Source organism: Scheffersomyces spartinae (assembly GCF_019049425.1).
Source record: "Scheffersomyces spartinae strain ARV_011 chromosome Unknown scaffold_1, whole genome shotgun sequence".
In the NCBI taxonomy this organism is placed as follows: Eukaryota; Fungi; Ascomycota; class Pichiomycetes; order Serinales; family Debaryomycetaceae; genus Lizanozyma; species Lizanozyma spartinae.
The window spans coordinates 206,458-230,321 of NW_025065048.1; the positions used below are offsets into that span (position 1 = coordinate 206,458).

Below are 23,864 nucleotides of genomic sequence, written 5' to 3' on the forward strand. Positions count from 1 at the left end.
TGAAGCAGATTATTATCAAGGTTGAAAAAAATTAGTGTATAGATGAGGTCCGGGTAAGGTCTACGCTAAATTACAATGCATACATATAGCAAGCACAAATCACTTTGTGTGCTTTGTTTCTGGGCAGATTAATTGTTGAAGGGGATACATTTTCTTTTATTGCAGAAAAAGTGACACTTTAAACTAATGATAAGCTAATTTATTGTTTGCGTGGATAATAATAGCAACATATTCCTTGTAGTCCGACTATTGTTGTTGCCATAATTGGACTTTCCCGCAAGTAAAAAAGAAATGATGTTGCTTGACAGATTACTTATCTAAAGTACACCCGTTAAACAACACTGGGGATATAATAGTTAAAAGAGCAAATCTTAAAAAAATAAATACTCAACTCTTTAGTCTCTTCCCATTCACCCACTATACCCACCTGTCTGATTTCAATCAAAAGGCCACCTTTCTCGAAGTACGAAGTACCCCTTACATTTCCTCTGTTCCGATCCGATCCGCCTTTCCTTTGCCCCGTTGCAATGTGGTAATTACTTGTTGCTAGCAAAATGGTCCTAACGAAAACATTTTGGCACTTGTGCATTCGTAGAAGGTCAAACGTCAGCCTGGCAATTGGACATTTAACACACAAACGCCAAACGACTGTACAATAGATACACTAATCCCTAAAATGGACCCGACTTCCTCAACTCCGTATTCGATGTAGCAATAAATTACCATAACAATAAACACAAGGATTTTCGATTACTGTACACCTGAAAAAAAAAAACCCTTACGAGAATAGTACCTATACACATTTCAAAATATAATGAATATAAATAAATCGCTTTTCTTTCCTATCTGAATGCTTTCAATTATTTGGAATACAACAGAACTTATATGCTGTTGATCACTATCGCATAACTACAAATCCACCAAACACACACGTTTGTTTGTTTGTTTGTTTATTTATTTATTCTGTTCATTTATTCATTTATTGCAAAGGGGTTATTAATATTACTCATAGTATTAATATTACTTGTATTATTATCGATACAACTACAACACATATACGACTACACTACACTTGGTATAGCATATTGAAATAGTCATTTACGTTTATACTTGCAGAATGCTTTCGGTTTCTATTTACCACGTTGAACAACACGTTCGCTCATTGGCTTTGGTGTTGATGAAGTCTATTACCATTCCTCTCTTTCTCATGCTTGCAGTGGACTTTTCAGTCTACATGTATTCCATACTTAGCAGCTATGTCAAGTCATCCATATCTTATTATTCTCCATATTTGCAAATCCAGTTGACTTCCACTGCCACTTTCAACTTGCTGGCTTTACAGAACTGGCGAACACGTGCAAAACGATTTGGAGTACGATTCTTTTCCTCTTCACCAACAAATTGAAACAGATGATTACAATCATCAAATATTTAACGGCCTTATTTTGATTCCAAAATTGTTATTTATATTCACTTTCACAACATCTTTTGCTAACCCAAATTACTGGTTTATTGCTGTTCACTTAACGGTGGCTTTTGGAATGCTGGCATCTCCCATTCTTTTCTATTTTAACTTCGGGCGGTTTTATTCACTTATTTATTTACTACTAATACACGAAATTTAAATTTATAGTAACATGTAATATTATCTCCACCTTTTAACTTCAATGATTTGCACTTCACCTTAAGGAGTGTGCGCATCCTGTCTGAAACTTCACTCGGAGCCTGTACATAAAAGGTCATGGACCAATTTAGGTCAACAAGTGCTTATCCGGGTAACCACTTGATGATACCCCACAAACGTTGACAACCATCATGCGAAATTCTGCTATATACCGGTGGATCAAGATAAAATAGGACCACTTAAATGAGAAGTGAAAAAGAGGCTTATACTAATTATTTTGCTTCTTAGTAAACCATATCATGTCAAAGCGTTTTCTTCCACAAGATATCACGGGCTCCCTTACACCGATCCGCAGTTATGAGTCAGAATCCTCTACCCATTTACCAACATATGCACAATTCAATAGTATAGTGAGGAAATCGTTGGATGTAACGTCACCTATAGATGATCTTGAATCAGAAGAACACGTTAGGAATACTTATGAAGTTCCTGTCCATTCTCTGGGAGTATCACCTTCCAGGCCAAATATATATTCCACTCACGTTGAAGATGACCGATTAATTGATAATTTAGATCAGTTACGATCTGAGAAGAGAATATCAGTTGACGTCTCTATTGATAATAGACAAACAGTTTTCCAAGTTAATGAGATTATTTCAGGCATGGTTATTCTAGAGAACAGATCAAAAGGATTAGCTGACATAACAGTGGTTTATATTCAATTGCAGGGATGGCTTCAAGACTATAAGTTCCTTTCAATGGTACACATTAGTCCTGAAACTACTTGTGCCATAAATTTGAAACCTCGGGAAAAACGACAATTTGAGTTTAAATTCAAAGTTCCAGAGCAAAAGATTCTTATTAACGATCAGGTACCACTTCATGCGAACATGTACCCTTCTTGGGAAGCAACCGATTTGGAAACACACAGTTTGGGAGTTCCCATTGCATATCTGATTTCATGCCATGTTGTGGGCTTATACAAGCATTCTATTCCTAGTGAGTACTTTATTATGGGCGAAATGACTTTACCTATTCAATTATACGCAATATATCCTCCACTGGAGCTGTTTGTTGAATTGGAATATAACGAAGCCATCTGTACAAAATTGAAAACTCATTTGATATGGATCAATAAACAAAATATTGAAAAATGGACAGAACCTTTATTTCTTAAACCATCAAGAATAGATCTGAAGATATTTTCAATCCCAGATTCCGTCACTATACGTCATGTTAGTCCGTTGCACCCAATTCCAACACAGAAACTCCGTATACCTATTAATATACATGATAGTAAAGCGTATAATTCGATTAAGGCAGATTTAGTTGCCGTTACAGTCAAATCTCCGACGCATATACCTATAATATTGACCCATTCCATGTTTTATAGACAAATGGCTTCTTCCCATATTGATTATTCCACATTAGTTTCAGGTCCATTAAAGCAATTCATTGGAAGAATTAATAAAATAGGCAGTCATTTTGAGACGGAGGAAATTCTGGCCATAATGAATGACTCTCCATCGACTTCACCAACAAAAGCGAGCTCCTTATCAAATCTTATTGTTGATGATGAGTTATCTGCTAATCTTGATACTCTTATCAATCTCAAAGTTGCTTATACAACATTACCTTTCATTAAACCGAAAATAACACCTACATTAAATGGGTTAGAAATTGAAATTAACTTGAAATTCTTACATTTGAAAGGTAAGGACATTGCTGTGGCATCTAACAGGTTTGGAATGGAAGGGTTTCAATTAATACTGGATTTTCAAGGGTGTCATGCTGCCAGATTATATTACCTTTCACTAGAACTAGGTTATGCATCCAAGTTCTTAGTGCATTTGTATTTACCGGTTAAGATTAGTTAAAAAGGGTTTATGTATATTAGTTTAAATTTCTTTGATAGTCCTAAAAATTTCATAGACTTCGTTCAACTAGCACAACTACATTGTAACATTAACTTGTCGGAAGATTGGTCAGAAACCCATTCAATTTCTTTATCTTTCAACTCATCACCCCATTTGGACGTTTCGTAAGGGTTAAATGCCATTTTCTCCAACTTCTTCAAGTATGAAAGATCCTCTCCCTTAGATTCCTCTACTTGAGCTACCACTTGGTCAAATATCCAATTTCTTGGTAAGAATACCGGATTCAGATTCTTTTGCACGTCACTCTTATTGAAGTTGGGTGGATTCTTCTTCAAAAATTCAACATAGATATCTAACCATTCAGATACAATCTTTGAAAGATTATCATCAGAATATTTGCTAGCTGCATCAATGTTATCAATTCTACCCTTAAGTATAGCTTTTACCACAAAGTCCCTATCATCGATTAATTCTTTGAGGCTATACTTTTGTAAAAGAACAAAAAACTTGTTGTAATCAACTTCAATCTTGTATAATACATCCAATAATGGCTGAATCAATGTATCATTCTGTTCATCTGGATTGCTTTGGTTAATCAAAGAGCTTGATAAACCTAACCTTTTAAAGAATAAATCAACATAATTTCTTGTAAATGCAAACCTAAACAAATTCCCACCAATTTCAATGATCTTAGTTGCTCTTTTTATAATAGGTTCTTCCCATTCAGGTTCAAGTGAATGCCTAAACTTTGAGTCGTCCAAAATTTGTCTTCCAGCTCCAATAAGTTCAGCCAAATCTTCACCTAAACGAGTTAAATTCCACCAAATTGCAGTTGGAGTGTTTCGATAGCCATATCTTAATTCATGATCCTCTGAGTTAGGAGTATAATTGGGATCAAATTTATCCATAATTGAAAAGGGACCAAAATCCATTGATAAACCAACTATACTTGTGTTATCAGTGTTTAAAACCCCATTCAAGAACCCATACACTTGCCAACACAGGCATGTGATAGCATTACGTATGACAGCTTCGAAATACATCTTATCGTAAGATGTTAATTCCTTTCCAAGATCTTCCCAATATGATTCCAAATATTTGGAACCACCAACGCTCTTAATTTCCTCAAATTTAACAAACTTATTGTCAAATAACTCATTTATCACGTAATCAGCAAGTGCTTTAACGCCAACCCGATCTCCACGCCAACGATATAAATCAAAAGACCCTAATCGAACCCATGATTCTGCAAATCTAGCCACCACGGCACATTTTTCAGCTCTATGTCTTTGAGCCCAAGTTTTAGGTAATAAAGTTAACGAAAGAGCTCTTGTAGAAGGAATTCCTAAAGCATGCAAATGTTCCAGAATAATATACTCCCTTATAGAAGATCTTATCACTGCCTTCCCATCAGCAAAACGTGAATAAGGTGTTTTCCCGCTACCCTTTAATTGAACTTCATATTTAGCTCTTTGTGGTAATAGCTGATTTGCTTTAGAGGTATCCATTCCATCAAACTTTTCTAATTCAAACAAATTGGTAACACGACCATCACCTAATTGACCTGCAAATTGACCAAATTGCCATCCCGCATATGTTTGAGCATATGGCATAGGAAATCCATGCTTTTCATTTATCACAAACTTTTCATAATCTTTACCACTAACAATTTGTTGATAAATAGGATCTGTAGTGTCTTGCTCAGGAAGACCTAAATCGTGTAACCCTTTGGCACTACTTGTCAAATAAAGGTACTCAGGTCTATTCTCCGGTAATGTATATGAGAATCCACCCTTAGGAATCACTCGTGGGGTATGAATAATGTTATTTTCATTGTCCAATGCAACTTCCGCTGTTGGGATTCTAGGATCAGCAGCTATGGCCCGAGTAAAGCTACTACTCTTAGGGAGATCAACAAGTCTGGTCATACACCTTATTGCTGTCTTCTGCATCAATCTTAGTATTTTCAATAAAAGTTAAACCATGGTCGTTCCAGGCCACAAGGATGAGTGAATTGTTGCAATTAATTAACCTGTGTGGTCAAATGCTTATGTAAGTAAATGATTTTCTACTCACATTAAAGTAGTCCTGGAGTCTGCATTTAAGAACTTTTAAGTGTAAAAACCATGAAGGATGCACGAATCAGTAGGTAAATTGATTGTAGTTCGTAGACCCACGTAGAGAAGAATGATCATGTGGCAAAAGAAAAAATATGTCATAAAAGTGAATCCCTGCGGTGCTTGTTAGTTTTTATTGTTGGGAAAGCAACTCTGAGGCTCCCGTTTCCACTACAATGAAGACATACGAAAAGCATTGGCTTATGATAACGTATTCGGTTTTCTACAAAACAATTAAAACATAGAATGTTGTTTTAACTTACATCGCCACGTGATTCCGTTCGTGAGATATTTGGGCAAGAATTACACGTTCTAGACAGACGAGGTTCTAATCTTCAACGCACTTAAAGGAATTCAATATTGGGAGACTACAGAAGGGATGACAATTAAACCCTTTCACCCTTTTGAATGATGTGACGCTGACTATATCATGCTGCTAAATAATCAATCTCCTTGTTTCAAAATGTAACGCATTCTGATGTCAATCATTTTTGGCACTTGGTTCTATTATTCCACTCATTACATATACGTTGAACATTTACGACTGCTGGTTTATTTGCTTTCCTCTGTACATGATTAAAAAATAATATCTCATTATAACGAACTTTTGGCGGTCGAATTCGGTTAGGGTTCCGGAAAAAAGGATTATAAGGCCTAATGATAGTAAAAGCTTAAATGGCATTGTGTACTTGTCACTTCAGCTTGCTTTTGTCAACCTCCGACGATTTTCTTCAATTGAATATTTTGGGCAAACTTCAACATTACTTGATGCTTGTGACCCAACACTAAGCCTACGACAGGAATTGTTGTCTCCTGTGTTTAATACTACCAGATTGGATTATTGTGGTAGATCATGGGGGATATCCTCAATCTTATCACACATGCACGATCCCTATTACGCATCCCCGTAATCCCCCACATTGGCATTGAACGTGTTAGGATATTATCAAAATAAGAACAACAAGAATTCCCCAATGATAGGAAGGGGGAACAAAGATTTTGTCGAAGTAATGCTTCAAACTTTTTCTGTTTTTATTTACTTTAATGGTATGCAATAAGTCACTATGTTTTATTATCTACATTTTCTTACAGTATGTCGGATTTAAGCCTAAGCATCAAGTGGTCAGATAATGAGTAAGATTTATATATAAAAAAAAGTTTATAATAAGATTATTAGTGCGAACGACCAGTTAAAATAATGGTGAAAAATATTCAATTGTCTGATCCATCGGAATGTTTCAGTGCTTATCTGCACTGTAAGCACTAACGTGATAACAATGCTCTACACATAAATAAAGGATATTCATAGACACATCCCTCAACTTGTGATGGTTATCATACCCTTGTACTCCTCTCATAGTACGGCGTGCTGGCTTTACCATATTAATCATATCGAGTGGTAGTATGCACAGCTAATAATTTCAGTTCTGAGCACGTAAGCAAGTGCCAGGTCTAAAATGATGGCTTTGCAGCCATTATTAATATGGGTTTCCTTCTGTGTTTATTTCAAGATGTGTGCATCTCTGCTAAAACGAATTCTATTAGTTCCATCCCTTGTTCACGTCCTTCATGTAATGAAGATATTCAACTTCCTGTGTGTCTGTAGTTAAGTTCATAAATCTGAATCCAAAAATTCAGGTAAGTTAGGATGGGATGGTTGTAGTCAAAAAAAAAAAAGATTAAATAGAATCAAACAATAAAACAATAAAAAATAAAATAAAATAAAACAATGAAAACAATTAAAAACAAAATACAATAAAACAAGATACAATAAAATGAATTAACATGAATTAATTTAAATAAAATTGAATAAAATAAAGTAAAGTAAAGTAAAAAAAACTATAACCATATATATAGCCTATTAAACATTTATCCGTAAAATTAAGTTACCTTACAGTATACCATAGAAGATTGGAGATTAATTTTATACTACACGACGTTCGGCAGAGTCTCCATTTATTTGTTACATTTCATCTTTGAAAATCTACTTATAGCGTAGATCAAAGACAATTTGTCCAGTCCAATCCAATCCGCAAACGTCTCCGTTAGCCTCACACACTGCATAACATTAGAACTGCAACCTTGTCCACAATACATTTGTGATTAATTGTATGTCTTATAGAAACACCCTTAGGTCCAATCCGAAATGACACTCATACACCTGTTCAATCTAAGACATCGATTCTTGTTCTTTCTAGTCGTCGCGATCTTCTTCATTGCTGTATATAATCGAAGAGATTCCCATGCATCAACTGATTTAGCATATAAATCAGATCCAAATCATCCTGTTAAACATGTGCTACAGTATCCAACTGAATTAAATCGTATACGGCCTTCGAAACCGCGCAATACAGAAAGTTCAATAGAAATAGATTCGGATTCAGAAGCTGTTGATGTAAAGTCAGAAATAGGAGAAATTTCAGAAGAGGAATCAGCCACACTTAAAAATAAGAAGGGCAACGCAATTGAAGAGACAGAATATGACTCTAAGAAGAAGTCAAACAATTTACAACCTGAACGGGCAAAGAAGAAGAAAGCAAAATCAAATACAAAAATTCTGCTGGCCTTAGATGTAGAGCATTCTCTTGAAGCTTCCTATATTTCTGAGACACCAGTTGTAGAATTGATCTCAACATCAAAATCCATCACCGTCAAGACTAAAGCTGCTGATGAAGTCCTGGATAACAATGTACCCAAAAGTACTCTGAATTCAAAACCAATAGCAGAAGATGACGATGGAAATTTGGAAAAGACTCCTAGGGGTACAAAGGAAAACAAGGAAGCCGCTTCTACGGAAAAGGTAACAGAAGAAGTTGAGAAAGAGATAACAGCTCTCTCAGATGAAAAAGCCAGTGAAAATAATGAGAACCCACCACAGGAGTTTCATATGGATATGAGGTTGTCAGAAGACATGTTAAGATCAGTAGTAGAAAAGTCCAAGTTAATCCCTGATACTATGCTAAAAAAGAATCAAGAGAAATTTCTCAATGAAATACATAATCTTATGATATTCTTTAGAGATGTGGGTAGATACTATATTGATGCAAAGCCTTTGAGAGATAGCTTTATAAATGGAGTTGCACAATCTATCCAAATAACCAATGATAAACTTTACATTTCCAAAGAATATCTTGAATCAATCCTTGATATACCTTCTGAAACAGTCCACACATTAAAGGAATCACATCGTCGTTTTGTTGAAGAAGAGATCCCCAAGTTGTTTCGTCTATTAGATACCTTTGGTGGTGTTACCAGAAGAGATAAAGAGTGGAAAACGTACGATAATTCAAGAGGTTATGTAATGGTTGCAAGTGGTAAGTATTTGTGGATGGCATATTTATCGATTAAGCAATTGAGAGCGACCGGAGCAAAGCTACCTGTTGAGATCTTTATCCCCACTTCAAAGGATTATGATACTCGATTCTGCAATAGTATACTTCCCAAGTATAATGCAAGATGTACAATATATTCGGCTGATTTGGAGCTGGAATTGGAGCAATTATTTGAAATAGGTGAAAGACAAAAATCAATTCTTGCCTTATTACATTCAAAATTTGAGAGTGTATTATACTTGGATCCTGAGGATGTTCCATTGACCAATTTGGACACGATATTTGATACACGGGCATTTCAAGAGAATGGTTTAATCTTTTGGCCCGATGTTTGGTCTAGAACAACCAGTCCTATATTCTACAATATAGCTCTGGTGCCAATTTACCAAAATAAAGTAAGGTATAGTAGTTATGATCATGCAGATTGGAAACGTAAGGAATTGGATGAAATGCCTGGTCCTGATTACTACAACTTTGAAAACACTCATTATCATTCGTTTGAAGGAACAATGCCTGACCCAACAATGCAAAATGGTGCATTTGTGGTTAATAAAACTAAGCATTTGAAGACTCTTTTGCTTGCTCTTTATTATCACGTACAAGGAGATAAATATTACTATCCATTATTCTCACAAGGTGCCAATGTCCATCCAGAACTGGAAGCACTTGCGATCGCTGCACATGTACTTGAAATGCCCAGTTTCGTCGTACAAAGAAACTTTGATTGGTTTGGGTATGCTTCCAAGAAAGATAGTCAAATTAGGGCTTATGCCTATGGGCATTTTGATCCTGATGGAACAGAGCAAGTTGTATTCTTACATCTCAAATCTCCAAAGCTTTTCCCCGAGCTTCTTGGAGAAAAAGAAGACGATTTGGTGTATACATCTGGACCTGCAAAAGGGGAACATATCCGTAAGTTTGAACATATAAATGCAAGAATAGGGTACGATTTTGATTTACGAATGTTCCAATTTCTCACCCAGGCACTTTGTGCAAACTACTACGATCCCAAGTCCGGAAAACCAATTGATGGGACTCCTGGAGTAGACAAATCGGAATACATGGGTAGTCATATCAAGTATTTGGGGTTGAACGTTATGGAAAACAAGAAATTGTGTACCCAATTGTTTATTCCACATCTTCAAGGCTTGAAGAAGACAACCGAATATCCAAACACCATTATTAATGAAAAAAAAGTGTGAATTGACTGTCAGGACAGACGGCAAATAAAGGAGATAGATATAAGTCTCATATAGGTAATAGCATAATCATCATTTAGTGTAAATAACTAATTTTGTAGCTGATTTAGGTGATACCTACCACCTCTGTCTGGATCACCATTAGACGAAGGAGACCCCACTGTTCGCAATTAATTACTGTTTTGAGTGCGTATTCCGCGGCAAAGAACCATATCTGGCCGGGAAGTATAATTAAGTCTTACAAATCTGCGAATCTATCCAGATAAACTACGGTATAGTTATCTGAACCAAACTCTGATACGGTTTCAAATTGCGTTTCTTGCTTTTCATTGATGAGTGTTCCTAAGGCTCCATTGGCCCATAACTTGAAGATTGCCTTGGTGCAATTGAAAGCTGGTGCCGACAAGACCGCCAACTTAGCTAAAGTGTCTTCTTTCATCAAGAATGCTGTTACACAATCCACCATTGGGAAACTTGATTTGGTGATGTTACCTGAATGTTTCAACTCGCCTTATGCTGTTGATCAATTTAGAAACTATGCAGAATTGGTCCCATCAGGAGAAACAACCCATTTGTTGTCCCTGTTGGCTAAGGAACATGAAGTTTATATCATAGGGGGTTCTATTCCTGAACTTGATCCCTCCACTGACAAGATCTTCAATACCAGTTTGACTTTCTCACCTCAAGGAGAGGTTATTGCAAAGCATCGTAAGGCTCATTTATTTGATATCAATATCCCGGATGGGATCACCTTCCAAGAGTCTGTAACGCTTTCTGCTGGTGATAAGGCTACAGTCTTTAAATTAGGTGAGTTTGGTAATGTAGGTTTGGGTATTTGTTATGATATTCGTTTCCCAGAATTGGCCATGGTGGCTTCTCGTAATCCTTGGAATAGTTTTGCTATGTTCTACCCTGGAGCTTTCAATACCACCACTGGTCCATTACACTGGCATTTGTTGGCTAGATCAAGAGCCGTGGATAATGAAATCTTTACTGTATTGTGTTCTCCTGCTAGGGATGTTGGAGGAAGTGGTTATCAAGCCTATGGTCATTCTTTGGTGGCAGATCCTTATGGTAACATTATTGTTGAAGCTGGTGAAGGAGAAGAAATAGTTTATGCTGAACTAGATAAATCTTTATTGCCCAAGGCCAGAGAAGCTATTCCTGTTCACTATCAAAGACGTTTTGAAATCTATGATGATTTCGTAGGCGAAGGTAAGGTCAAAGTTAGTGATAAGTGATAATTTTCAAAGTCAATCGTTTGTAATTCTATTTAAGCACCCACTTGAAGTTATGAGATAAAGAAAGATCATAATAGATGATAATTAAGTAAGTGCGTGTTCTATGTGTAAGTCGACAACATATTGATGAAAAAAATATAACTAGCTTCTTAAATCATTCAGAAGTTCACGAAACTTCTGTTCCAATGGTTTGTCGTAGGTTATTAAAGGTTCTTTCTTGCTTCTAACTAATTTTTAGTCGAATATCATTAATTGATCATGAATACTTTTGTATTAGTTGAAGTTTAAATTCTTTATACCTGTTTGCCACGTGTCCCGTGCTTCAATAGATTTCCTCTTCATCTTCTTTCCTAGTTATAAAGTCTGTAACACTCGATATAAACTCTTCTGGCTTCTCGCTGATAACCCAATGGCCTGAGTCAATATCACGGACTTCAAAATCAGGAAAATACGCTCCAATAGTAGGAATTACATCATCAGGAACATATTGAGACTTGGTACCACGAATGAAAAGAGCAGGCCCATTCCAACGGTTAATATGACAATCATAAGGCCACAGAGCGATTTTTCCTTTAACGATGGCATCACCGATGATTTGTAGAGGAATCTTGGATTCTATAGGTTCATCTTTTTTCCCTCTTTTCATATTCATTAGTAGAAATTGTCTAATGTAAGAATTTGGCTCAACTTTAGCCAACTCAGCATCCACATCCTTGATGCTTGTATACCGATGCTTCTCTAATGCGGTACGAAGTGCTCGAACATATCTTGCAAATGTAGATCCGCCTGATACTCCATTTGACCAATCAATTGGTGCATTATCAACACTAACAATCATTGCAGGTACTTTTGGAGCTCGCAATGCAAGGGCCATAACTGTTTTCGCACCCATTGAATGGCCCACACAAATAGGTTTATGAGATTCGTATTCAGGTGTAATCACGTTAGCAATAAACCTTTCTACATCAGCTGCAAGGGCAGGATAATCTAAGCGAGGGTGGTGAGGAGAAGAGCCAAAATTCCGAAGATCGATTGAGAAGACGTCTCGGCGTAATTCATTAGCAAGTTGCTTTGCGACCGTACGAGTATTGGACTTGGATCCGAAAAGACCATGAACCATAATCAAGGGAGATCTCACAATCGATGTAGCGGAAGTAGGAGAGATTTTGTCGTATGCTAAAGGAACAGTTTCAAGGTTCTTGGAAATTGCATCTCCTAAATGGGAATTATCATTGTGAGCATACGATTCTCCTGGTTTAGACGTGTAGAGTTTGGAAGCATAGCGGACAATCTGGGGGGTGCATTTTATCACTGGAAGACGGCCTAGATGTAACATTTGGACTGAAAAATGAAGTAAACCATATATCAATATTTCATCAGAGTAGAGATCGATAACCATTGAGATTTTTGAATTACTTTGGTCCAAAAGCAATCGGTTCAACCACGATTCAATACATCAAAACATCAAAACGACTAAGATGAAAATGCCATTAATATCGTAAACAAATACATACTGGTTACTACGTTACTTGTGTAAACCTAAGAGTTTTACTGCCAGACACAAATGTAAAAGTCTAAAAAATATAATAACTAACAGAAACCCAAAATAATATTTATTGTACAAATGTCTTAAAAAAGAGTGTGGTTTTGTCGAAAGATAAAAGACTTTATAAGCTTAATCTAACAACTTAACGTAATTTGAAGGACAGATACCAACTTGTCCGTTAGCTCTTCTAGCTTGCCACCACTTACCATCAATATCATCAACTTCTAATATTTCACCCTTGGTGAAAGATAATTCGTTGATATCATCAGGGTTGGCTTCATAAGTGTATAATGCTTTAGCACGGTATCTGAAAGTTGTACCCATTCCCAGTGAATTAACATCGTTGTACAAACCATTATCACCAATACCAGCTCCACTAGTTAAAGTTCCAGTATTATTTGTATTGGATCCAGTGGTATTTTGTCCATTTATTCCACTTGCTGCTGCGGTACCTGTACGTATAGAATGGTGGTTCCCATGAGTTAAATCACGAACATCAGATTGAGAAAAGTTTTCCAATCCATTCAAGTGGGTTGACGACATATAAGGCATGTTAGGGTTAGCCTTGTTTGATTGTCTCATAGCTTGAGTATCTTGATACTGTTGGCTAGCATAGGCACTTGGACCAGTCATTCCTTGTTGAACAGTGCTTGAGACACCTGTAGATATATGGCGTGAATCATGATTCCTGTCGTATGCATTAGGGTCGTTTAATGCAAGTTGGCCATGTGAATGAGTACTTTTCAATGAAAAGGAATCAATAAACTGGTTTGTAGGAGACTCGGGATGACCTCCAAAATAAAGAATCCAGATAAAGTTAAGGATAGACAAAAGAATGCATCCAGCAGCACAACATAAGTTACCAGGGAGTTTGGTATTGTAAATCAATGTGTTTGCTGAGTTTGAAGTATAAACAAAGGCAATCGACAAGAGCCCAACGATGGTGAATTTGTATAATTCAATCAAATTGCATGCATAAAGCGTGAAAATGAGTAAATGAAGAAACAACTGATAAAAGAGACCCCACCAACTAAAGTGTGGAAATGTTTTTGATGGCGATGAAAAAGCCCCAGCAATAGCTACAACCCAAGCAATGATACCAAAAGATATCGTAGCAATGGCAAAGGGGTCACCATAGAAATTAGAGAATCTGAATCCCATTAAATCAACTGATCAGTCACCTTTTCCTTTTTCAGGGGTCTATAAAAAGACGCTTGAGAGAATAAATATTAGGGGTGCGGTTATGCCTGTTAACTTTTGGCACTGGTATAAAAATCAAACAGTTAGATCGGGTTTCTATCTCTTACTCTTTGGCTTCTAATAAAAGCCAGTAATATTCAAGTGTTTGGTTAACTTGATTTGCTTTGATTCGACTACCTTACTCGTTTTTCTGTTTTCACACAAAGGGGCTGAGGTCGTGTTGGTTTCACTCCGGCTAAGTACTCTGGAGCCAGGGCCTTTCTGTGTTTCAGAGAATACCCGCACCTCAGATGGTGCAACACACAGATCTGGCATTGGCCCGCTCAGAAATGAACCAGCGACATAATGCACACATACTACGTTTCATTCCCTGCAGTTGATTAGTTCAGTGTAACAGTAAGGTTTATTTGAAACTATTAGTCTGCTTCTGTTCTCTACAAGTAATTTTACTTTTTTGACGTGCTGTAGTTTACGTCTATTCCACTGTAATTTACGTGGGCTACACCTAATTTCACAAATGTAAGGGGTATGACATTTTCGTGGCTTATAGCTATTCGAATATGTTAGAACTTTAATATTTTATTCTATTCGGTTACTATTTGGTTGTCTATCCCTTCCCTTCCCCATTTCGTGAATCTCTTTTTTTGTGTTGCTGGCTTCATATTAAGCTTCTCTTTGACGTAACATCCTCCTCCATTTTAGGAGTCCATGTCTTGTTCTAGAACTTTGAAACAAGTATAATGGGCATTCCCTTACATTATATCCTTCATATACTTTCCCTCTTTCGCGTTATAGTCGTCGTGTTTTGTGTAGTTGCTTATGTAAATATATGACAGTGGCCCAAATATAAAACCATTCCGAATTCGGCAATAGCAATGGTAGAATGTATGAAATCGAATTACGTTCAAGTTAGAAGGGATTAGTTCCAGTGTTATGGATGGTTTTAATGGCCCTGGAATGTAATTAACAGATAATGAGTTAGGGGTTAGAATGATTTGGAGTATCATTTTAAGGCACCGTATATCTTACCAAGTCCATCGTAGTTCACGAGGTTGGAATAAGGTGGTTTGCACCTTTTGCAGTAAAATTGAAACTGATCTTGCCAATCAAAATGCAACTGATTACATCACTTATTATTAGTTTAATCTCAGTTAATTGGGGACTGAAGAAATGTATGCTTGAACATTTAGTGGTGAAGTCTTTAATTCTAGATCTAAAGTCTCTCGTTGGATTTATGGATCATGAGTTTCAAAAAAAAAGGTCAATACTTTTAAAGCCGCAAGTCACATCATTAGCTTAAGTCATTACGTTTAACCAAGCAGCACATATCATTATCTAACTCCGAATAAAGGAAAGCTAATGATCAGTGTGTCATATAAAACGTCCATTAAAATCTCAGTATAAATGCTTAAATTTCCTACTCTTACGCATTGATTAATGATTCTATTAGCCTTAGTAATCTTGAAACGTTAATCATCTCTCTTGAAATATTGGAACCTTCATAAAAAGTAATGATCATGAATAGACTGAGAGTAATATAACGAAAGTCAGATGATTAATTTGCAAGGAATTCCATATATGACCCAAGAGACTCAACTCGTATGACTATCATTCACCGCACCCATTTTTTGTCACTAGCATTTATGTGGTTTTAAAGTCTTGATACCCATCGGTTAAACTCGTAATAGTTTTGAGTTAAAGTCATAACTCAAGAACTTAATCAGGAAATCAAACCCGTTTTACCAGGTCTTACATTGGGAGGTTTCAAGGCTTCCGGTGGACTAGTAAATACAAGTGTCTAAACTAAACCAATGAGATCTCTTCAATTAAAAACGAAGAATTGCAAAGCCGCTCAAAGGTATATCCATCAAGTCCATGAATGCTTGCACCCGCCCAGCCACATCTATAAGCTCATCTATTGGTCAATTAGTGTCAGTGCTCCACCCTGTTTCATCCTCTTCGGATAATTGATATACGGCGTGCACTATCAAAAACATCGAAGCGTCATTCATAGAGCGGTAAATGTCGGGTCTATGCAAATGCAACCCAAAATGACTGCGAAATTTGCTCTTAAACGTAACGGTCTCCAAACTCCGTATTTTTCTTTTAGGTTAACCAAGTAGAGGCTTATGTGTGAATTACCACAGTTTAATTGGATAATATGATTGAACGGGTAATGAGCAATTTATATTCGGAAAAGTGTGGCAAATTTATGAAGTACAAACTTAGTAAGAAGGCTACCGCTACTATTGAAGCCAACACTCTATCCCATAAATAATTAGCATAAACAGAGATACATATCATACCAGATGGTCATCGGATGTAAAGGTATGTGATCTTAACACCGTAAATCTATAGCTCCCTTGTGTAAATGATGAGCAATGATTAGTGGAATGCTCATTTTGTGGGTCACTAGAACGGGCTAAGAACTGCCAAAAAGGGAATTATCTTCCGTCAGTGTGGCATATTTCAAAGTCCGCTATTTCCTATTACGGGAAGCCATTGTCCGCTTTATGAACCCACATTCACACACTAGGGGGTAGTAACAAAAGCAGTTTCTACCCTATTTCATCTTTAGTATATAAATAGGTGGTTATGTAAGTGTAAAAATTGACTTTATTAATATTCATAAAATACCATAGTACATTACTTCCACTATTGAATTATTATAGAATCAATACTCTTATAATGCTAAGAACGCTTACTCCACATGCCGCACCTGTTTTAGTCACTCCTGGGCTATTACTGTTGTGTAGATATTCATCTTCATTGGCAACACCACCGGTTAAAGAGCCTATTCGTTCCAATATTCTTCTGACTAAGATTCTTACTCAGGAAGAATCTAAGAAACAGAATGATGAAGAATTTATCACACATCCTATGTTCAAGCATCCAGAATTTACAGATGCTGAATGCGAAGGTATTCATTATGAACATAGAACCCCCAAAACTCTTGGGGATAGAATTGCCTTTAGAGGTATTCAAACCTTAAGACTGACTTATGATTTAGTTACTGGTTACAAAAATGTTAGTTCTGATGCTGAATTGGAAAAGTTGAAGGGTACAAGATGGGAAATGACTGATAACAAATGGTTAACTAGAGTTATTTTTTTGGAATCAGTAGCTGGAGTTCCAGGAATGGTTGCCGCTTTTATTAGACACTTGCATTCTCTTAGACTTATGAAAAGAGATAAAGCTTGGATTGAAACTCTCTTAGATGAAGCTTACAATGAAAGAATGCACTTGTTGACATTTATAAAGATTGGAAGGCCTTCACTTCTTACTCGTGCCTTATTGAAGATTGGCCAAGGTGTTTTCGCTAACATTTTCTTCTTTCTTTATATTGTCAATCCCAGATATTGCCATCGTTTTGTTGGGTATTTGGAAGAAGAAGCTGTTTCCACTTATACTCATTTAGCTCATGAATTGACCATTCCAGGTAAATTACCCGAGCTCGAAAAGGTAAAGTTGCCAGAAATTGCAACAACTTATTGGTGGGAATTAAAGGAAGATTCTTCCTTCCGTGATTTGATTTTGAGAATTAGAGCTGATGAAGCTAAACATAGAGAAGTCAATCATACTTTGGCTAACTTGAATCAAAAGACTGAACGTAATCCATTTGCTATGAAAGATTCAAGATTTGATGATCCTCAACCAGATTACACCTTGAAAAACACCAGAGGTACTGGATGGGAAAGACTGGACTTACACTTGTAGATAAATATATGTATATAATAGTGTTGAAACTATTTATGAATTACGAAAATGAATGCATGTTAATAAAGCTTTTAATGCCGTATATAGATACATATGTAATATATCTCTAGTATTGGTTTAGTAAGAAAACGATTAATGAGTGGCACCTAAAAATAAGGTAGCACTTAAACATACCACCATAACAACTACACCCCAAATAGACAAAGCTAATCCACCATATTTGCAGAAGCGTTCAAGACCATTCAATTGTTCCCGGCCATCTAAAGGTTTGATCAACAAATATCCAAATAACCCAGGTAAAATAAACAGAATAGATGTAGATCCTGTTGATCCGACAAATGCCAAAACATGAGCCAAAGACGTAACAGATATTGCAACAAGATAACTTAAAAGGTTAATCATTGTGGTGATGATATAAAACATTTTTTTGGACAATGGAACGATGATTGGATCGTGTCCTTCGGTATCGTGTGCACCTTCTACGGGAGTTGTAGATATAAAGGATTCAGCAACAACGGATTCAACATCCGATAAGCCCAATGTATTTTGACCTCCATGTTGGTGTTGTTGTTGATGTTGTGCTGCTTCAGTATTGGATGAGGTGGCCGATATTGGTACGCTGCTGGGTACTGCAGTATTGGAACTACTTATGCTATCACTTCTAATGGCTTGGTACCCATCAACTCTTGAGTTAGCTCTCATTTTATTATTGTCAACCCCATGCGTAATAAAGTGGATTACATGATTGACAGAACCACGACATGGATGGCATTGTAAGGGATATGAAAAGGCAACCATTATGACAATACAAAGACGTCCAATCAACGAAGATGTAGAGTCCTTGGGATACATGGTGATGATATTACTATTAACATCATTCCCAAATGTTAAATAACCAAATGTACCAACAACCACATACAGCACACAAGCCACAGAAATTGCATTACGAATAATATGATTTGATTGTCTGGTTTGAGATCCTTCAGTATCACTAGGTTTCAACTCGTTAATGATTGCAAACATATTTTGGTGGCAAGTGTAAGCAAACACAAACACAGGGAATGCAGCTACTGAAGTTTTCCAAGAGTCGGCAACAAACCAGTTAACTTTCCCACGAGGATGAACAGTATAATCAGTGACAAAGTAATGATCAATGACTAAGCAAATCAAATATATGATGGATGATAATGCAATGATTGAAGTATATCTTAAGGAATCCAACTTCTTTAAATAAGAAAGTGGGACCACAAGTCCTGCCATAAATATTGTAATCCAGAAATTACGATGCATTAAAAGAGATTCAGCTTCCACACCCAAACTTTCCATGATTTTGGGCATCAAATCACCAATTACCACCAAATAAGAAACTCCCACTCCAAAGCATTTGATCAGAATAGCACTATCGAAAACCACAGATAATTGCGGATAAGTTAATTGTGCCAAACTAAAATATGACACTGAACCTCTTTGGTTTGTATATTTGGCTACTTTGTTCTGTAAATATAATCCAAATGATGATGTTATACTCGACCACACAATTAACACCAACCCAAGGGCTAAACCATTGGACTTAAGTCCATAGGGCATGGCAAGAATCCCTGCACCAATAATGGTGTTCAACAAGTTGACGGACCCTGATCTTATCGTTGCCCGTCCCATAGTTGCTTTTTAAAACCCTAAACGTATTGATGATGGATTGTTGTTGTAAAAGTTAACGTTGATGACTACGATATTTGGTTTTCTTCGATCGCACGGGTTCGAGCCTGACTACTCGTTTTGTGAATACTGCTTAAGCACACACACGATAATAAAATGATACAATACAATTCATTAGCTACGACTTACAGGATATAAGGAAATCAAGAAAATGTAGTTATGAGAAAAAATGGCTATGTAAACAAATGCCATAATAAAGGGGTCGAGTTCAGGGCAATGGTAATACTAATATTAACACTCATAATAATAAAAAAAGTTCACCTGTTTCTTCCCTTTTTAATTAAGTAATATCATTCTGTTATATAACGGCACAACATAAGCATCATCATCATCGTCATCATCATCGTCATCATCATCTCTTGAGATATGGAGGAGAAATAAACATGATAGTAGGTTGTACAAGTGATATTAACATCAAGCATTTCGAGATTTCATCTGGAAAAAAAGCACCCACATGCATAATGACCAACTCCGTCGACGCTTAAAAAATTAACCAACCAATGAGGAAAGCAATTAAGCACAAGATAGCAGCAAATGGCATGGAAATACCGTTAACTGGTTCGCTAACGTATTGTTGAGGAGGAGGGGCAACTACACCAGCATTACCTCTATCTTGGTTGTATTGAGGAACAGATGGACTAGATTGCATGTATTGCTGTTGAGGAGGTGGTTGCTGATATTGTTGTTGTGGTGAGTACTGTTGCTGTTGAACAGGCAGTTGTTGGTAGGATTGTTGGTGTTGGAGTTGTTGAGGTGGTTGCTGTTGTTGTTGGTAAGGAGAGTTTTGAGGTGGCTGTTGTTGCTGTTGCTGTTGGTAGTGTTGAACTGGAGAGGAAGCTTCCTTCACCTCTGGAACGGGGTTAGCATAAGGAGTTTGTTGATTACCATAGTTATTTGACAGTTGGTTGAATGGGGTGTCAGGACCTGGAGCAGTAGAGTGGAAATCTCTAGCTGCTGGAGTGTCGGGGTAAGAACTGGTGTTGGCTTTCATTGGAGTGTCCGCAGATTTACCGTTGCTAGCAGCACCGACAGCAGCAGCACCGGCTCCGGCACCACCAGAAGAAGCATTAGCGGAATCATCTTTAGAAACCACGTAGTTAACACGTAACTTCTTTGATACCAAGGAATCCTTCAGTTTTGCTTCCAAAGAGCTCCAATTGTCTGCCACCTTTGAAGCATCGGTAAAATCTGCAGCTGGCAAGGAAACAATCAAAAACTTGTCCTTACACTTGAAATCAGAGGCAAGAGGAGTTGAAAACGCTTGCAAAATGATTTGAATTTGAACAGAGTCACCTGGTGACACGATTGAAGCATTTGGTCTAACACAATACAACTTGGGAGCAGTTGTCTTAACCTTAAAAGCCAAGGGAGTATTTGTGGGGTTCTTCAAAGTCAAATACTCTGTGGAGGGTTTGGTGAAAGTTCCTACGACTAAGTTAGTAAATTGAACCGAGTGGGTACATTTTAGATGGGATGGATGGAATATACATTGTTGCTAGCTCTTGATACTTTCCACAATAACAAAAACAATGCCACTGATTGAATCCATCCATTGATCAATTTGATTCACATACCTTTGAACTCCAACTGGCCTGGTAAAATCTCCATCTTCTCTAATTCTCACAAATGATTATAACTGGTTATTCAAAAACAAATAACTGAGTAAACTGCCAACTGTACAATTAATCAATCTGAAATTCAAACTTGAGTTTCAAATGTGCGGAGACCAAAAAGAAGTAAGGGTAAGAAGAGAAGAGGCTAAAGTTTTTTTTCAATGGAAATCGTCCCCAGTTTATACTTACCACCAGTTACTTCAACACTACTGTTCTAAGTAAACTATGACGGAGAGGCAGCGCCAATTGCGGTATCAAGTATCGGGAACTGAGTTGTTGGTATGAATATCTTTTGTGTGCAGCGTGCGTTTTACTAGGCGGAGTTTTTACTGCTTGTAGTAATAGTTTGACACAACATCCAGGGGAAGAAATTCCTGCGAAAACAAACTTTAAAGAGGTGTATTACTACTGAATTACTTTAAGATTGCAAGCTATAACCAAGTCTCACTATATGTTATTGGTATATATGTGTAAGATTTCCCTTCGGTAATGCTTTATATATGTATTAGTCATCTCTTGTACTTTGGTTTCATAGTCATTACTATTGGATTTTTTGTTCACACTATAGTTCCCTTGACACTCCAACTATTGCCTAGTATATAATTCTTCCCGTTCTATCCTCGGTGCGTACTTCCCAATTAGGCCTCAACCTTTTGTATGGGTCTCCACCTTATTACTGAAAGGAGCTACTTATGCATGTGACTTGGTGTATTTATATCCTCATTGGGATCAACTATCGTAGATAGCTAACAATGCATCAGAGGTTACAATCTGATCTTTCTATGGTGGTATATCCTAATTGCAAAAGGTTGAAATTTATTGCCTGTAAATATATATATAAGCTTTTACAAGTTATAACTGATCTCACCTATTATGCCTTTTGGGTACATATAATTACATGAACGGTAAGCTTTACCTTTGGTAACTAAATTGTTTTAATAATCATCACCACGGGACACAACTTCCTTTTTGTGAGGATGCAATAAAATAGTATGTTCATATTGAGCAGTGTAACTACCGCGAACATCAACTAATGGAGGATAGTCTTCCACAACTCCTTGACGAACCAATTGATTCAAGGCAAGTAAATATTTATCCTCTCCGGCACGTTCCAAATATCTCCGACACCATGGTAAAGTACCAAAATTGCTTTCAATAGAACTAAGCAATTTCTGACAACGATCTCCCATAACTGGTACCTTTTGATATTCATGAGCTAAAGCATAATGGGAACATTCACCTTGAGGGATAACATATCCTTCACCAGTTGATCCGAAAGTTTCAATAGCAAAAGTCTCACCTTCTTCCATCTTAGTGGTATCACCGTTGTTAACAATAGGAACAGTTTTACCTCCGTGAATAACATAGTCACCAATATTATGGCCATTCAAGTTTCTAATGGCTTTAATAGGATAAGTCTTTCCATCCAATTCCAACTCATACGATTCCATAACTTCTTGAATGGCTCCACCAATATCTCCTAACCGTACATCAATACCAGCTTCTTTAATCCCGGTGTTTGTGGCTTCTTTGACTGCTTGAAGTAAACTGTCGTATTTGTCATCAAATGTTAAAGTAAAGGCTGAATCAACAATACATCCATTGACATGCACACCAATATCAACCTTCATCACATCCTCTTGTTTCAATACATTCTTATCACCAGCATTGGGTGTGTAATGAGCAGCAATATGGTTAACTGATAACCCTGTAGGGAATCCAATACCAGCAGTCTTTGTATGAACATTTCCACTATAGGCACGAGTTGAATTTTCAATCAAATCAGCTATTTCAGTCATGGTCATACCAGGCTTAATAGATGATTTAGCCTTATGTCTTACTCTTCTATGTATTTCAGCACCTTTTCTAAAGTCTTCCCATTTGTTGTTAAGTAAACGATCATCATATCTCTTCTCTTCACTTGTAGTACGGTACAGATTTACCTCAAGAGGATACTCCATCCATTCACCTTCAGGAAATTTCCCATCAGCATACGAGTTATCAATCGTGGTTATCTTCTTCTTCTTCTTATTCTTATTTTTATTCTTCTTACTCTTACTCTTTTTAGCAGCAGTTTCACCTTCTTCACCTCCTTCACCACCTTCATCTGCTTCTCCATCAGTTGCAACGGATCCAATTGTTCCCGCAGAAGCTGGGGGGTTGGAAGTTGAGGTTTGCTCCACTTTCAAATCAGCTACTTGAGCTGTCACTTCCTCTTCAGCAATCATTGTTCCAGTATAAAGATTTACTTCAAGGATATTGATAAAAGTAAGTAACCTTAAATTCTCCCCATTACAGAAACTCCAACTGCAACCACATTAGTATTTCGGGGATGTGTCACGTGACATGATTTTGTTCCACCCCTAAAGAAAATTTTTCAATACGTATTTCAATACTCTTGTGGAAACAATTACTGATCAAACTTCTTCTTCTTTGGTCTTAAAAGTAAGTGAAAAACACTGACAGCCTTACTGCTGCCGTTCAAGATAAGATCTCAGATTATGCCAAACTATAGGGTATCGCTGAAGCAACATTTAACGTGACATAAACATAATCCCAATTGGCATCACCATTCGAACTGGTGGCACTTTGCAACACAACACTCATGACGCCTTCATTGAATCTCTTGTATCAAGGGCTGTGATTTCATACTCAAAGCCGAAAGACTCTGTAGCCTATTTC

General features: G+C 36.9%; 8 protein-coding genes across 8 annotated transcripts; 4 read left to right on the plus strand and 4 right to left on the minus strand.

Annotated features, from left to right (window-relative positions):
* Positions 1-1,923: 1,923 nt before the first annotated feature.
* KQ657_000090 (uncharacterized protein) lies at positions 1,924-3,501 on the plus strand (the record flags this gene model as incomplete). The annotated part of the gene is made up of 1 exon (XM_043190946.1): positions 1,924-3,501. One exon carries the CDS (start codon positions 1,924-1,926, stop codon positions 3,499-3,501), a length of 1,578 nt encoding a protein of 525 aa, XP_043051623.1.
* A 4,064-nt stretch (positions 3,502-7,565) lies between these two features.
* Positions 7,566-10,152, plus strand: KQ657_000091 (alpha-mannosyltransferase; the record flags this gene model as incomplete). The annotated part of the gene is made up of 2 exons (XM_043190947.1): positions 7,566-7,580; positions 7,991-10,152. Coding segments are annotated over 2 exons (2,177 nt in total), but the record flags the coding sequence as incomplete, so codon positions are not given.
* Positions 10,153-10,481: 329 nt separating this feature from the next.
* On the plus strand, positions 10,482-11,390 carry NIT3 (putative hydrolase; the record flags this gene model as incomplete). Its single annotated transcript, XM_043190948.1, has 1 exon — positions 10,482-11,390. The coding sequence occupies one exon, from the start codon at positions 10,482-10,484 to the stop codon at positions 11,388-11,390; it is 909 nt and encodes a 302-aa protein (XP_043051625.1).
* Positions 11,391-11,712: 322 nt separating this feature from the next.
* Positions 11,713-12,726, minus strand: KQ657_000093 (uncharacterized protein; the record flags this gene model as incomplete). Its single annotated transcript, XM_043190949.1, has 1 exon — positions 11,713-12,726. The coding sequence occupies one exon, from the start codon at positions 12,724-12,726 to the stop codon at positions 11,713-11,715; it is 1,014 nt and encodes a 337-aa protein (XP_043051626.1).
* A 339-nt stretch (positions 12,727-13,065) lies between these two features.
* SSU81 (osmosensor) lies at positions 13,066-14,097 on the minus strand (the record flags this gene model as incomplete). Its single annotated transcript, XM_043190950.1, has 1 exon — positions 13,066-14,097. The coding sequence occupies one exon, from the start codon at positions 14,095-14,097 to the stop codon at positions 13,066-13,068; it is 1,032 nt and encodes a 343-aa protein (XP_043051627.1).
* A 2,251-nt stretch (positions 14,098-16,348) lies between these two features.
* AOX2 (Aox2p) lies at positions 16,349-17,853 on the plus strand (the record flags this gene model as incomplete). Its single annotated transcript, XM_043190951.1, has 2 exons — positions 16,349-16,353; positions 16,833-17,853. 2 exons carry the CDS (start codon positions 16,349-16,351, stop codon positions 17,851-17,853), a joined length of 1,026 nt encoding a protein of 341 aa, XP_043051628.1.
* A 132-nt stretch (positions 17,854-17,985) lies between these two features.
* AVT5 (amino acid vacuolar transport) lies at positions 17,986-21,721 on the minus strand (the record flags this gene model as incomplete). Its single annotated transcript, XM_043190952.1, has 5 exons — positions 17,986-19,487; positions 20,068-20,994; positions 21,144-21,188; positions 21,372-21,391; positions 21,705-21,721. 5 exons carry the CDS (start codon positions 21,719-21,721, stop codon positions 17,986-17,988), a joined length of 2,511 nt encoding a protein of 836 aa, XP_043051629.1.
* A 396-nt stretch (positions 21,722-22,117) lies between these two features.
* Positions 22,118-23,410, minus strand: MAP2 (methionine aminopeptidase; the record flags this gene model as incomplete). Its single annotated transcript, XM_043190953.1, has 1 exon — positions 22,118-23,410. The coding sequence occupies one exon, from the start codon at positions 23,408-23,410 to the stop codon at positions 22,118-22,120; it is 1,293 nt and encodes a 430-aa protein (XP_043051630.1).
* Between the last annotated feature and the right edge of the window lie 454 nt (positions 23,411-23,864).